Consider the following 13598-nt stretch of genomic DNA (forward strand, 5'->3'; position numbering starts at 1 on the left):
AAAGTTTCAGCTCTCGGGGCAGCTAGGTGGCGCAGTGGATAGAGCACCGGCCCTGGATTCAGGAGGACCCGAGTTCAAATCCAGCCTCAGACACATAACACTTACTAGCTGTGTGACCCTGGGCAAGTCACTTAACCCCAATTGCCTAAAAAAAAAAGAAAGAAAGAAAAGAAAAGAAATGTAACATTATAGTAAAAATATAGGGCTTTCCTACTATTGACAAGATGCCAAAAGTCTAGGGGCATATTTGGTAAGATTCTGCCCATTTGTGGGATAGGCACAAAAGATCCTTACCCTGAAGCCAAGAAATTCTAATTCTTCCCAAGGACTGAGTCATGCTGCACACATAGGGCAGAGCAGGAGTGGGGAACCTGGCTTCGAGGCCACAGGTAGCCCTCAAGGCCCTCAAGTGCAGCCTTCTGGCTGAATCCAAACTTCACAGAACAAATCCCCTTAATAAAAAGATCAGTTCTGTAAAACTTGGACCCGGTCAAAAGGCCGCACCCAAGGACCTAGAAGGCCACATGTGGCCTTGTGGGCACAGGTTCCCCACCCCAGCATCATTTAGGGTGCATACTCTTCCCACTGATCTTCGTAGACACCTGTGATGCTCCCTGTAACCTGCTTAATTCCATTCCATTGACCTAAATTAAACTGTGCCTGAATATCCTGTAATCCTATAGAAATAATGTACTTTCCCTTTTTTTACAACCAGCTTATTGTATGTCTCCTTCTCACTAGAATCCTTTGTAAGAATGTCCTTACCAATATATTAAACATATAATCAACTAATTCCTTCATTAGGCTTGACAGAATGAAGAAAGAATACAGAAATTTGAAAACATGGGAAGAAAAATCTAATTATTTAGATAAAATTCTTCACATGAAAACAGAAAAAAAAGAACTTCCCGACTCTCAGGTAACTAAGAAGGATATATTAGTTTACTGTTTCAGACATGAATTATAATTTCACATGATTTTCAGATTTTTATACCATGTTTTCTTTCTGTTTTCTTTCCATTCTGTAGAATTTAGCATTCACTAAATTGCTTATGGATATTCAAGGCTAAATATGTACAACTTGGGCAATCTGGATAATATAAACTTATCTGGCCTGAAAACTTATCTGAACAAAGATATATCTGAGGTTTTGTCACGGAAACTTGTATAAATTTGATGTATGGATGAGAGACACCTTATCTGAACAAAAAGCCTTTCAGTCTGCATTATGTATAACCTTAAATGCAATCTTGCATGACTGGGCCATGTTTTTGCTGTCATTATTTAGAGGGAAACTTGTACTCATTCCATCCTCAGTGGCAGGGGGTTTGAGAGGTCTCTAGGCCCTTGGATCAGGCCTTAGTAGCATGTTGTTAATGGAAAGCCTCTATCAATTGCAGGGTGTGAAAGTTCTCAGGACTGCTCTCAGGTTTTCTCAAGGAAGTATCCTTCTCACCCCACAAGATGAAGAAATCATGGAGACAGAGTTTTTAAGATCCATTTATTGACAAGGTTTCCCATTTTCTCTAATGTTTGCTTTTCTTTGCTTCCAGGTTTCTGATAGCCATGAAGACATAGTTGCAAAGAGTGAGACTCCACTCCCATCAAGTTTCCTTCAGCTATCAGGTCTAGAAAATCATTTGGTTCTTTATAGTTATTATTAAATAGTTTACATAAAGACAGATGTCTTGCAAAAAGAAAAGCTAATGCTTTCTTTAAATGGATTTTCATGCTTATGTTAGGAGATCATATATATATATATATATATATGTATATATATATATATATATATACATATATATAAAAAATTCTAGTTTTGTGTAGAACCCCTCCTTATTTGTAAAACTTAAAGAGAAAATACTAGAATGAATGAGTTTTAGACCTTATGTTTGAAGCTCTGTTGGAAAATGTCTTTAAGGGCCAAGAAGTAAGTTTAGACATATGAACTCTAGGCCACAAAGGATTGTATGTTTTGTGGGCTGTTGTTCTTTGGTCCACTATTGTGGGGGTGGGGGGTGGGAGGGGGGGCTGGGGGAGGTGTATGAAAGAAAGCAAAAGAGAATATGCCTATTTTTCTATTTTTGTCTCTCTTGCCTGGAGTATTACAACAGCCTGCTGATGGGGCTTCCTGCCTCAAATCTCTCTTCATTCCAATCTATCCTCCCTTTAGCCACTAAAGTGATTTTCCTGGGCCATCTCCAGTCATCCTGATCTACATCTGGCCACTGGACCTAGATGGCTCCGGAGAAGGTGAGGCTGGAGACTTTGCACAGCCCTCCCTCACTTAAATCTGACTCACTTGCAAGTAATGGCATCACCTTCCTGATCTATGGTGCTCTTTGAGAGCAAAGGATGAACAACATCAACAACAAATGATTTTCCTAAAACAAAAGTTTGACCATGTTGCCCCCTACTCTGTAAACTCCAGAGGCTCCTATCACCCCCAGGATCAAATACAAAATGCTCTGTTTGGCATTTAAAGTCCTTCATAACCTAGCCCCCTTGGACCTTTCCAGTGCTCTTACACCTTCCTTTCCAACATGTATTCTTCAATCCAGTAACACTGGCCTCCTGGCTATGCCACCACCAAGACACCCCATCTCTTGACTTTGGTTAGGTTATTTTAGCTATCCTCTATGTTCTCTCTCCTCACCTCTGCCTACTGGCCTCCCTGGACTGCTATTTATTGTTGGATCTGTTTTTCAGTCATGTCTGACTCTTTGTGACCCCATTTAAGGTTTTATTGGCAAGTTGAAGTGAAATTGTGAAAGAATATAAATGTCAAATAGATTAGTCTGCATTTTATCCTAGGTCAAATAGGAAACCACCAAAGCTTCTTGAATGGAGAGCAACATAGTCAGAACTCTACTCAGGGAATATAAATTTGGGAGTAGTATGGAAGAGGGATTGGAGGGGGAGAGGCTAGATGTAGGGAAACCAATTAGACTATTGCAGTAGTCCAAGTAAGTGGCCATTTAGGTCTGAAATCAGAGGAGCTGTGATGTAAATGGAGAGGTCAGATATGAGAGATGCCAGGTAGGTAGAATCAATAAGATTTGACACCTGATTAGATATCGGGTGTGAATTTATAATAAAGGTCCTCTAACAATGCCTATGCTACAAACCAGGGGGAATTGGAAGAGTGGTGGTAAGCCTTGATAGAAGTAGGAAAGGTTGGATGAAGGTTAGGTTTCAAGAACATCAGTAGCTACTGATCTGTATGCCTATTTTCTTATCTTCATAATATATGAGAATGATCTATACATATCTCAAAGGATCCTTGATGAAAATGTTAGCAGTCAAAGGAAGGCTGTAATAAATTATTTTCTTCAGCAGTCCATGCCTTTATAGTTACTCAGTTACTGAAAGGTACAGTGAATACAAGATCTCAACATCTTTATTGTTTGTTGCCTGCAAAAAAAAAAAAGCATTTGGCTCAATAGAGCAAAACAACAACCTTTAAAGGCTTTAAAGTTTCTTAATCATATATTAAGGTCACATAAGATTCCTTCATAACTCAAATGAATGTGTCATCTTCTGATGATGAACATCAGTTGAAGCAGAGAGATGTGTGCTCACCAAAAATGTTTGCCATGGAATATGCCTCAAACGAAGTCACTACAAATGGTAATATCATCTAGGTGCTCCTTTTTGAAGAGGATACTGCACTGATTATCTCAAATCCCTTTACAAGGCTTTTTCCCAAAAAAATTCATCATTACACCAAAGAAATTTACCTGTCTCTACAGATGTAGCATCTGTATGTCAGTCCACAGAAAGTTATCCCAGATTCAAGGCCTCTTGTAGGCCATTGACCACTTAGATCCCCAAATAATTAGCCTCTATCAATGGCACTGTTTTTACAAATAACCAGAAGACACATTCATTTAAAGCAAAAGGCATTTCATTATACAACAAATTAAGTGACAACAAAGAAATCCCCTCATGTACACATGTGATGCACTCTCCCATAAGTAACCATATCACTAGTACAGAAAGACATACATTGAATATGAATGACTAAGAGGCATGCAGGGACGGGTGCATACATGTAGGATGTAGAAGCACATATAATCAGGCTGCACACATCACCAGTATAAAGTATACTTCACATATTACACAGCTGCCGGTGGTCTTTGGTGAAGCTTGCTGGCTCGTCTCTATTCTCTGTGGCATTATCTGTGCTGCATGCATGCCAGGGGTTTCTTCTGGTCTCATGGTCACTTCAGTTATTCATCCTCTTCAGGGCAAACTTGTGCTTTCCACTGTCATCTTCTGGAGATAGAGCAATCAGTAAGCCTCCTTCCAGAAGAAAAGGGCTAATGCTGTTTTAGTGCATCTCCTGGAGCTATGTGCTACTCAGGCAAACTACAGTCAAAAGCTAACAAAGCTCCCATGTGAAGATGAAGTTTATGATATTCTCTATATGACCTGCTTCTGCTCCTCTCTGCTTTTTCTCTGATCTTCTTAGTTTAATTCTAGTATGAGTTATAATTAGGAGGTATTTTTAGTTTTTATCATACCCGAACCTGCATGCAACAAAGGAGATGGAAGGTTGCTTTCAACCTTTTTTCAATATTTTGTCTTTATGATCTATGCAGATATCTGGGGCGAGGCTAGTAGAAGTTCTGCCCCATTTCTGTCAGTTACAAAACTGCTGTCTTTTGCTGTTTGTTACCTTTCTTTACTGCATTCTGGCCAGCATGCAAATAGTGGTCTCTCTGCACTGGAAAAATTAAATGGATGAAAAATGCCTATTTTCCAAACTATGCCATGAAGTTTGATGGTCAATCTATTGTATTAGCTCATCAGCATATATACACACCTATATACTGTGTTTACACACATATGTGTGTGTCTGTGGAAAGGCAGTGCAGATGGATAATTAATGGGATTTTGAATTGAATAGAAAGGAGGGAAAAGGCTGACATTTACATTTGGGAAATTGAACAGTACTTTTAATGATCCTGAGCTTCTGCTTGGAAAAAAACAAAACAAAACAATTTCCTCTTTTAAATAATAAATATATAAATGTTTTCCCCTGGTTTCAAATCTTGGACCACAGTCTCTGAAGAATCAAAGTTGTGAGTGACCCAAATGTCAGTGGTGAGACACAAAGTAATATAGGAAACAGCCTATTTCCAATGATGACTTATGCAGAGGAAGTGTTGCAGTGGATATCACTGAAAAAAATGTATGATTGGAAGAGGTAGGCTAGTTATGTGGCAAGCATGATGAATACAAGCATGATGAGCAGCAAACTTGTACCAATGTAAAAATATACCTAGGAAGGTTTCTAAGATGTTGGATACTTCTGCTGTAAAGAACGCAAGAAAACCTAGACAAAGTAGGAAGGCAAGGATAGTGTGTGGTTAGTGTGGAAGGAATACATACACGTCAATGAGATTGCAGATTCATGGAAATTTTAAAGTGCATTAAATGTAAAATGCACCTTGAAAAGGAAATTAGATATAGATATTCCTTTCAGATATCTAGAATAATTTAGTAAACTTAATATTATTTTAATTCAACAAAATTCAATAGACATTTCAAAGTGCCTATTATGTGCAGCACTGTGCAAAGTGCTGGGGATGGCAGAGTACAACAATTTAAAACTTATATAGTCCCTGGCCTCAAGGAGCTTGTAATTTAATTGGAGAGATATAACATGTGCCTAGATGAGTATGATAAAACATAAACTATCAAGAACAGAGGAGAAATGTAGACAATGTGCTATAAAAATTAGGAAAGAAAGATCACTATGTAGGGAGATCAGTCTAAGCTTCATGAAGGACATGACACCTGAACTTGGTCTTGAAGCAGAGAAAGAATATTAGTACAAAAAGATAGATAGAAAATGTTTTCCTGCCATAGGGCACAACCTGCACAAAAGTGTGCCAGCAGGGGAAGATTGAGAGAAGTTGTCCAATTTTGTTGGATTATAGATTGCATAAAGGATGAATAGTATGAAATACAGCTGAAAAGGGAAATTAGTCCCAGAGTGCAGAAAGTATAGAAGACCAAGTAGAGGAGTTTGGTGGTTGTTGTTATTTAAGCTGACAATGAAAAGCTAATAAAGATGTTTGAGTAGAAGAGTCAGCTGATGAGACCTGTATCTTAACAGATTAATATAGTAGCTATGTAAAGTATTTATTAGAGAGAGTAAAAAGATGGTCTTTTTGAAAAAGAGCCTATAAAAATAGTGTTGGAGAAAAATGAGGAGCCATTGTGATTGGAGAGCAAAGGACAGATACATTTTGCAGGTTGGATTTGGAGGGAAATATTGTTTCACTATTGTAGTGGACATTGTTGCAGTAAATTTGATAGGAGTTGGCACTTGATTCCATGGGTGGGGTAAGGAAAAGGGAAGAGTTAAAGATGATTTTAATCTTGTAATGATCCCATTGTTTTGCTCAAATCCAGAAATACACACCGGCAGTCACAAAGATAAATATGAAGCAGATGGAAAATGACATAATTCAAACAATAAATATATCGTAATCTATTTTCTTCATTGATGACAGTTGAGTAATTTGCTGGAATTCCATCCCCCCTCCCAATTTTCACTGATCCTTCTGCCATTCTGTCTTCAAGTTTAAAAAGGTACATTAAAAAAAAAAATTCCATTGCTGTATTTATACTCTGCACAAAGAAGCTGGTATTACTGTTGGTTGCCATGTTTCTCTACTAGTTAAAGAGATCAGTTGTTTGCTGATTGAGACAGTTTCTGGGCTCTTTTGGTATTCTGTTCCGGCAATTATTTTACATCCTATGATATAAAAAAAGTAGTTAATAAATGATAACCTAGCATAGCTATCTCTTTGAGAATAGTGATTTGTTTCTAGTTCTCTTTGCTAACACAATTGTCCTACTCCCAGTTTGTAGGATCAAAAAATAATAAGTCATGTAAAATCAAGCATTTACTAAGTATCTACTACGTATTAGGCACTGTTCTAAGTTTTGATTATACAAAGGAAGTCCAAAGACAATTCTTACTCTCAAGGAGCTCACAGTCTAATGGGAAATGCAAATTATGTACAAGTAAGATACATACAGGATAAAACAGAGATATTTAACAAAGGGAAGGCACTAACATAAGGGGGACTGGGAAAGGCTTCTTATGAAAGATGATCTTTTAGATGAGATTTGATGCAAACCAGAGAAACCAGGAGGCAGGAGATGAGGAGGAGAATTCCAGGCATAGGGGATAGTTAGTGAAAATGCAAGACATTGGAAGATGAAGTGTCTTATATAAGGAATAGCAAGGAGTCCAGTGTCACTGTGGGTCATACAGTATGTGGAGGGTAATAAAGTATATGAAGACTGGAAAAGGTAGGAGGGAGCAAGGTTATGAAGAACTTTGGATACCAGAGGACTTTAGATTTGATCCTGGAGGCCTGATAGGCTGTCACTGGAGTTGATTTGAATAAGGGGGTCATATGGTCATACTTGCACTTTAGAACGATCAATTTAATAACAGATAGACTGGAGTGGGAAGATCCTTGCCACAGGGAAACCAACCAGAAAGATATTACAATAATCCAGGTGATGAGGGCCTGCACTGGGAGTAGCAGTGTCAGAGAAGAGATGTTAAGAAGGTAAAGAAGAGGATGATCTATGGTGTCAAAAGCTGCAAAGAGGTCAAGAAGGATGAAGACTGAGAAAAGGCTATTAGATTGGCAATTTAAAGATCACTGTTAATTTTAGAGAGAGCAGTTTTGGTTGAATGATGATGTTGGAAATCAGACAGATAGTTCAGAGTAGTCTAAGAAGAATGAAGTCAAGGCATAGATTATAAACGGCCTTCTAAAGGAATTTAGCCACAATAGGGAAAAGAGATGGGACAATAACTAGTGGGGACAGACAGATCAAGTGATGATTTTTTGAGAATGAGGGGATACATGCATGTATTTTGTGGGTAGTAGTGGACCCAGTCAGTAATTTTATTTTCTCCAGCTTTGTTCAGCAACATGTCAGTAGGAACAAAAGCAATGTATGATGGAAGTTATCCAAGGCTGAGGCTCAGTAAGGCAAGAGTGGCAACAGGATGAAGGGGCAAGGGACTCAAGAAAAGAGATAGTCTTCTTTTTTTTTTTTAAAGAAAAGAATCCTGAAGACAGCCATATCTTCAAATTGTTTAACTATGACATAAACACACAATGTACTTTTCAACAGTGATGCAAGTTACCGAGAACCTGCTGGCATATAGCGGGCAGGTGTGTTCACCCTCCAGCAGCTATTCGCCTGCCTGATTTGGATAACAGTAAAAGAAGAAAATGATTTTAAGATCACTCTATCACTATATTGTATCTCTGTTCCTCACAAAATGTTCCTTATTGATATATATTTGCCCCTCAATGGGACTACTTTTGTCCTTCTTCCTTCAATCCTTCACATTTTTTCTCACCTTCTCAAATGTTCTTCTTTCTCCAAAAATAATTTTTAAAAGTATATTTACTTATTAAACCATATGTTCATTACATGTATTCATGATATTTAGTACCGGATTCATTAGCATCTCCTAAATGAACCTCTCTTCTCTATCATCTCTTTGTTTCCATCTACCTTTCCTGGATGATAGTAATCCTGACACTGACAGTTCCCTTTCCTCTTGATTTGGAGCAAAAGATACATTACTTATCTCTTTGTCTTATATGGGCTTATGTGAAATCTGGTTACTATGTATATGTTTACTCTATATCTTTACTTCTTTTTTAAGATTTCCCATCAATCCAGAGATTTACTTGGCTAATTTGGGCAGTTTCAAGATCATTGTATTTGCTGCCTTGAACATTTAGCAAAAAAAAATTTTAAATACTTTTTCAGTATAGGTGTAATTGGTATTGTTGGCTGTTATAGAGTAAAATGTTTCTATTCTTTTCTTGGCAGAATTACCATTTAAAAAGCAAGAAGATAAAATTCTTCAATTTGAGGTAAAGGGTAATTGCTCTAATAAAAATCACTTAAAAAAAACAAAACAAAAGAATAAAGTGTTTATGAATGGAAAGGGGGAAATATCCAAAAAGGTATCACTAACCTTTTATACAATAAATATAGTGATGTTTTTAGTGAGAACGTCTGTACAATTAAATGTGCTACAGTGGTGACATGGAACAGTTTAGAGTAGGACTTCTGTTCTCAAACCGTAGAAAAAAAGAGATTCGAAGGTGGGATTCTCAGGATAAGCCACTAAAAGTTTTATGGAGTCCTTATCAAACACATATCCAGGGTTCTGGAAAGCAACCTGGAAATGCTTACGCGATCCCTTTCTATTGCTTCTTTTTTTTTTAGACCCCATTATAATAGCAACTTTAGCATCTTCTAGGTAGCTCTCTTACAGGACTGAAAACAGTCATGAACTTAACTCTAGGTACTCCCAAATATGTGTGTAAATGTAAAAACAATAACATTCCAATCATGAGAAGTATAAGTATTATAAAGACAAACCTCACATTTTATAGAGTTGGGTATATTTGTATGGTTTGGACCAAGTCAAACATAGCCCTCATTTATTTTCTTTGTATACAATATCTTCATCATTATGAAGGTTTGAGAATACTCTGTCAAATAAGTGGTGCTGATCCTTAACCAGAAGATAATAGATATGAAAGGGTAGATGCTAAAAATTTTTTAAAGTGAAGTTATATATCACTGCAATAGGCAAGATCACTAGATCATTGTGTCTTTGAAAAGGCAACCTCCAAAAAGTGAGGTTATATGTGGAAAAGCTAGACTTTCAAACAGAGAGATGGAAACAGAGAGACAGAAAAGAGATAGCAAGAAAGAAAAAAAAATTAGGGAAGGGAGAAAGAAGAAATTGTTAATAAATAGGCTCTTAGGTCTATATCCTAAGTGACTAAGGAAATAAAGGGACAACTAGAGCCATAATATCTAAAGAAAGTTTATTGAGGTTAGGTAATTAGGTTCAGACTCCTAGTTTTACAACTGTGATACAAACAAATTGTATCATGTAAATAATTAAAACTTATTCTTGCATATTTCTATGGAAAGTCTGCACTGATGTAGTACTCTATTATACAAGGATCTTTTAATTGCAAAACATCTTTTATAGAATTTCAGATTTCAAAATTAATTAAAATATAGCATATTCATTTTCTAGAACCAAAAATCTTGAATTAAAAACATTTTCATGTAGTATCCACTGAATTATGATTTTGAAATTCTTCATATTTGGGAGAGTTATGGTTTGAAATCGGGTCATTAAAAAGATAAGAAAGGGAAGTAGTTCAGAAATACACTGTGGAGTTCTTTCTAAGTACACATTGAGTGCGTGCCGTGGAACTAGCCAATCTCTCAGCTTCTTCTTCAGCAAAAGTTTTCATTGTAATTTATTGGAGGATTTTTCCCACAAAAACAGTATTCTAATTTTATAAGGAAAATCAACAGAAAAATAGGATTCGTTTGTCAGAATTTTTACTTAACAGCCAAGTCTGTTAAACTATATTTCACAAAGCAAGATATTCCCCCCAACCTGACAAAGACTAAAATACTTTGGAGGGTTATGTTCCATTTGTCATTTGGTTATTCAAACTGGAATAACATTTCTCTATAGAAACAATTTACGCATAGTGATTCGATTCTCAGGCCAGCCATAAGGATCTATATTAATCCATGATGTACTTGAAGTACCGTATTTCACTAATCTAACCAATCACTATATGTAACAAGGCATCTGTCAAGAAACGCTCCAAAGTGGGATCCAGGAGCCTTATCCCCTCCTCATCCACTTCTACAGGGAATCCTTGTAGTTTAGCCTCTGCTACGCTCCCCACCCACCCCCTCCTTCCCTCAGCTGTAGACCATGGCCTCGGACAGGGACTCCACACTTTGGGGATGGGGAGTGGGGGAAGGGGTGGGTAGAGTGAGGCATGAAAAGCGTCCTGGGGGTGGAGAGCATTACAGGGTTTGGGGGTAAGGGACTGTAGGGGCCTGACACAACCCCAGCAGTGAGTGTCATTACTAAAAAACCTCACCCAAGTCCTAGGCCAACTTCCCACCACCACTTTTCTTTTCTTCCCAGGCTTGCCTGCTTCTTTTTCTACCGCCAACACCTGTTGCTTCCAACCAGGGTGACTCTATTCCCAGGTCCAACTGTAGAACAAAACAGTCTCCCTGCTTCTCCCCTGACTATCCCTGAAGCCAAGCACACAACATTTTTGAGGGTTTTTTTTAAGGTTTTTATTGCTAGTAAGATTAGGGAAATGGGATAGAAAGGCTTTTCCCTAGCTCTTCACCCAGCCCCTGTATTCCCTTTCATTTAGATCCTCTAAGGAAAGACTGCAGAGCCTCACAGAGGTGCTAATAGCCGCTGGTATTCATATAGTGCTTTCAGATATGCAAAGCACTTTAGACATATATTTTCTCTTTTGCTTTGTTGTGCACAAAGCACAGAAATAAGATTTATGTGAGATTGAAAGTGAAACCAAGTCAGGCCACCCTGGGCATTTCATCACAGAGGGGTGGGGAGTGAGGGTGGTGCTCTAATTCAGAAGAGTAGAATGGGATGTTTCCGAGGAGGCCTTCCCAGGGTTGATACAAAAGTAGTGAGAAGGGAAGGAGGAGTTGCCGTTGGAGATGAGGCCTGGCAGGGATAAGGGGAAGTAGGAAGATAGAATCATGGTCACACTAGCAGGAGTGAAGCCTTCCTTTGGCTATTGAACATCTCAGGGTATCCATTCGTACATAAAGTATTTACATAAATTGGAGGACAACAATTATTTTTCTGTACTATGCTTGGCCAAGGAAATTGATTAAGTTTTATCCTTTAGAATCTATAGAAACCTATATGAAAATCAAAGTTATATAAAGTAGTATAATCCCTCTTTTGGGGAGAGGGCAGATGGATCTCAGGCTAACAGAGAATAGTCATCTTATGGCTTTATGCAACTGATCCTTCACATTCAACACAATAATTACAAATATTTAATAATAGGGTTATTTGCTTATGTTAAAGGATATGAATAATGTTAATTTTGATATTTACTAATTAGCAATGAGTATTAAGTAGTTTTGTTCAATTCTTCCTAGTTACCTGTCAAAACACTTGAAGTTAAGAAGAGCCTGCCAAGGGTAGAAATGAAAGCGGAGCCTCCAGATTCATCTTTGAATATTCAAGAAGATGCTGAAACAAAAAATGAAAGCCTTCCTCCTGAGGAAAGTACCCCTTTATCTCCTGTTTCATTAAAAGAGAAAGATATTGGTGTAGAAGCTATAGATGATCAACTAGTATTTGAAAACCCTGAACCCAAAGAAGCATTAGAAAAAGAAATCACAGATTCAACTTCACTGGAAGTAAAGCCAAAACAGAGCCATTCAGGCCCAGAGAGAATGGACTTAATTCAATCAGAAACAAAGTTGAAAAGTTTCATTTTAAGCCCAGAAAAAAGAAAGAAAAGCACAGATGAATCTGGAGTAGAAACAAAAAGGCAAACTTTAAGGCAAGAAAGCAGAAGGAGCTTAGAACTTCTTCGGGAACCAAGAGAAGACGCTGAAGCAGTCACAAAGGTATCTATGTTCACATTAATGTGGCACAACCATTTAACCAAAATAGCCATTTAATAAAACAGCAACATCAACAGCAAACCCTTAAATTAAAAAGAATCGGAAAACAGTCATACTCTCTTAGGCATATATATTTTTTAGATTCTGACATTCTGATCCTACCTCTAATCTTACCAAAAACAGTTGAAACAACGGCAAAGTGGTCTGATCAGTTAAAACAGTTTGTTTCTTGAAAATTGTAAATTCAACTAAATTCAACTAAAGGGGGAAAGTTAGGGATGTGTAGAGAAGCCCAGAAACTAGAGGTGTTTTAACAATTTTCTTGTGTTTTTTTAATTTTAAATTAATTTATTTTACTTTTCAACATGCATTTCCACAAGATTTTAAGTTCCAAATTTTCTCCTCATCTCTCCCCTCCTTTCACTCCAAGACAGCATGCATTCTGAGCACTCCTTCCCCTAATCCGCTCTCCCTCCTATCAATGCCCCCTTCTCTTGTCTCCTTCCCCTTCTACTTTCCTGGAGGGCAGGATAGATTTCTCTACCCCATTGCCTGTATATCTTATTTCCCAGTGGCATGTGAAAACAATTTCTAACATTTGTTTGTAAAGCTTTGGGTTCCAAGTAGGTGCCATTTTGTTGGAAGTACTCACTGCCTCTGTATCTTAAGTGGGTGCGGCTTATAGTTTGTAATGAGAATGAGGTGTGAATGAGACTGTAGACCTGAACCAGTATAGAACCTACCCAAAATAGCAAATATTTTGCTTAACGCTTTCCATCTTTATTTGAACTAGTAAGACAGGCAGCCGTAGGGACAGTGTGATGCCATGGAAAGCAAATTACTGTGTCACCTTGAGCAAGTCTTTCCTGCGGCTTGAGCTTCGTCATCTCTTAAACTGAGAGGGTGGACTTGATGGCCTCTCCTGAGAGAGAAGAGGAGACAGAAGAATCTCGGCCACCTGTAACACTTGCATTTTGTGGTCAGAGTACTGGGTCCAGCAGGCTGAAGGCCCTCGCTCAAGCTTGTCTTGCCAGTTTGCCAAAGTCTGGGGAGATGGCGCTCTAAGAAGGGTAGAG

General features: G+C 37.9%; 1 protein-coding gene across 1 annotated transcript in view; it reads left to right on the top strand.

Moving 5' to 3' along the window:
- Positions 1-13598, top strand: part of CATSPERT (catsper channel auxiliary subunit tau) — a 105867-nt gene that overhangs the window by 69224 nt on the left and 23045 nt on the right. Inside the window, 4 exon segments of the mRNA XM_020970540.2 lie at positions 805-919; positions 1554-1626; positions 8890-8933; positions 12049-12525. Of these exon segments, the coding sequence (XP_020826199.2) occupies positions 805-919; positions 1554-1626; positions 8890-8933; positions 12049-12525 (709 nt within the window).

This window comes from Phascolarctos cinereus, unplaced genomic scaffold, assembly GCF_003287225.1.
Source record: "Phascolarctos cinereus isolate Bilbo 61053 unplaced genomic scaffold, phaCin_HiC Scaffold_7;HRSCAF=346, whole genome shotgun sequence".
Lineage (NCBI taxonomy): Eukaryota > Metazoa > Chordata > Mammalia > Diprotodontia > Phascolarctidae > Phascolarctos > Phascolarctos cinereus.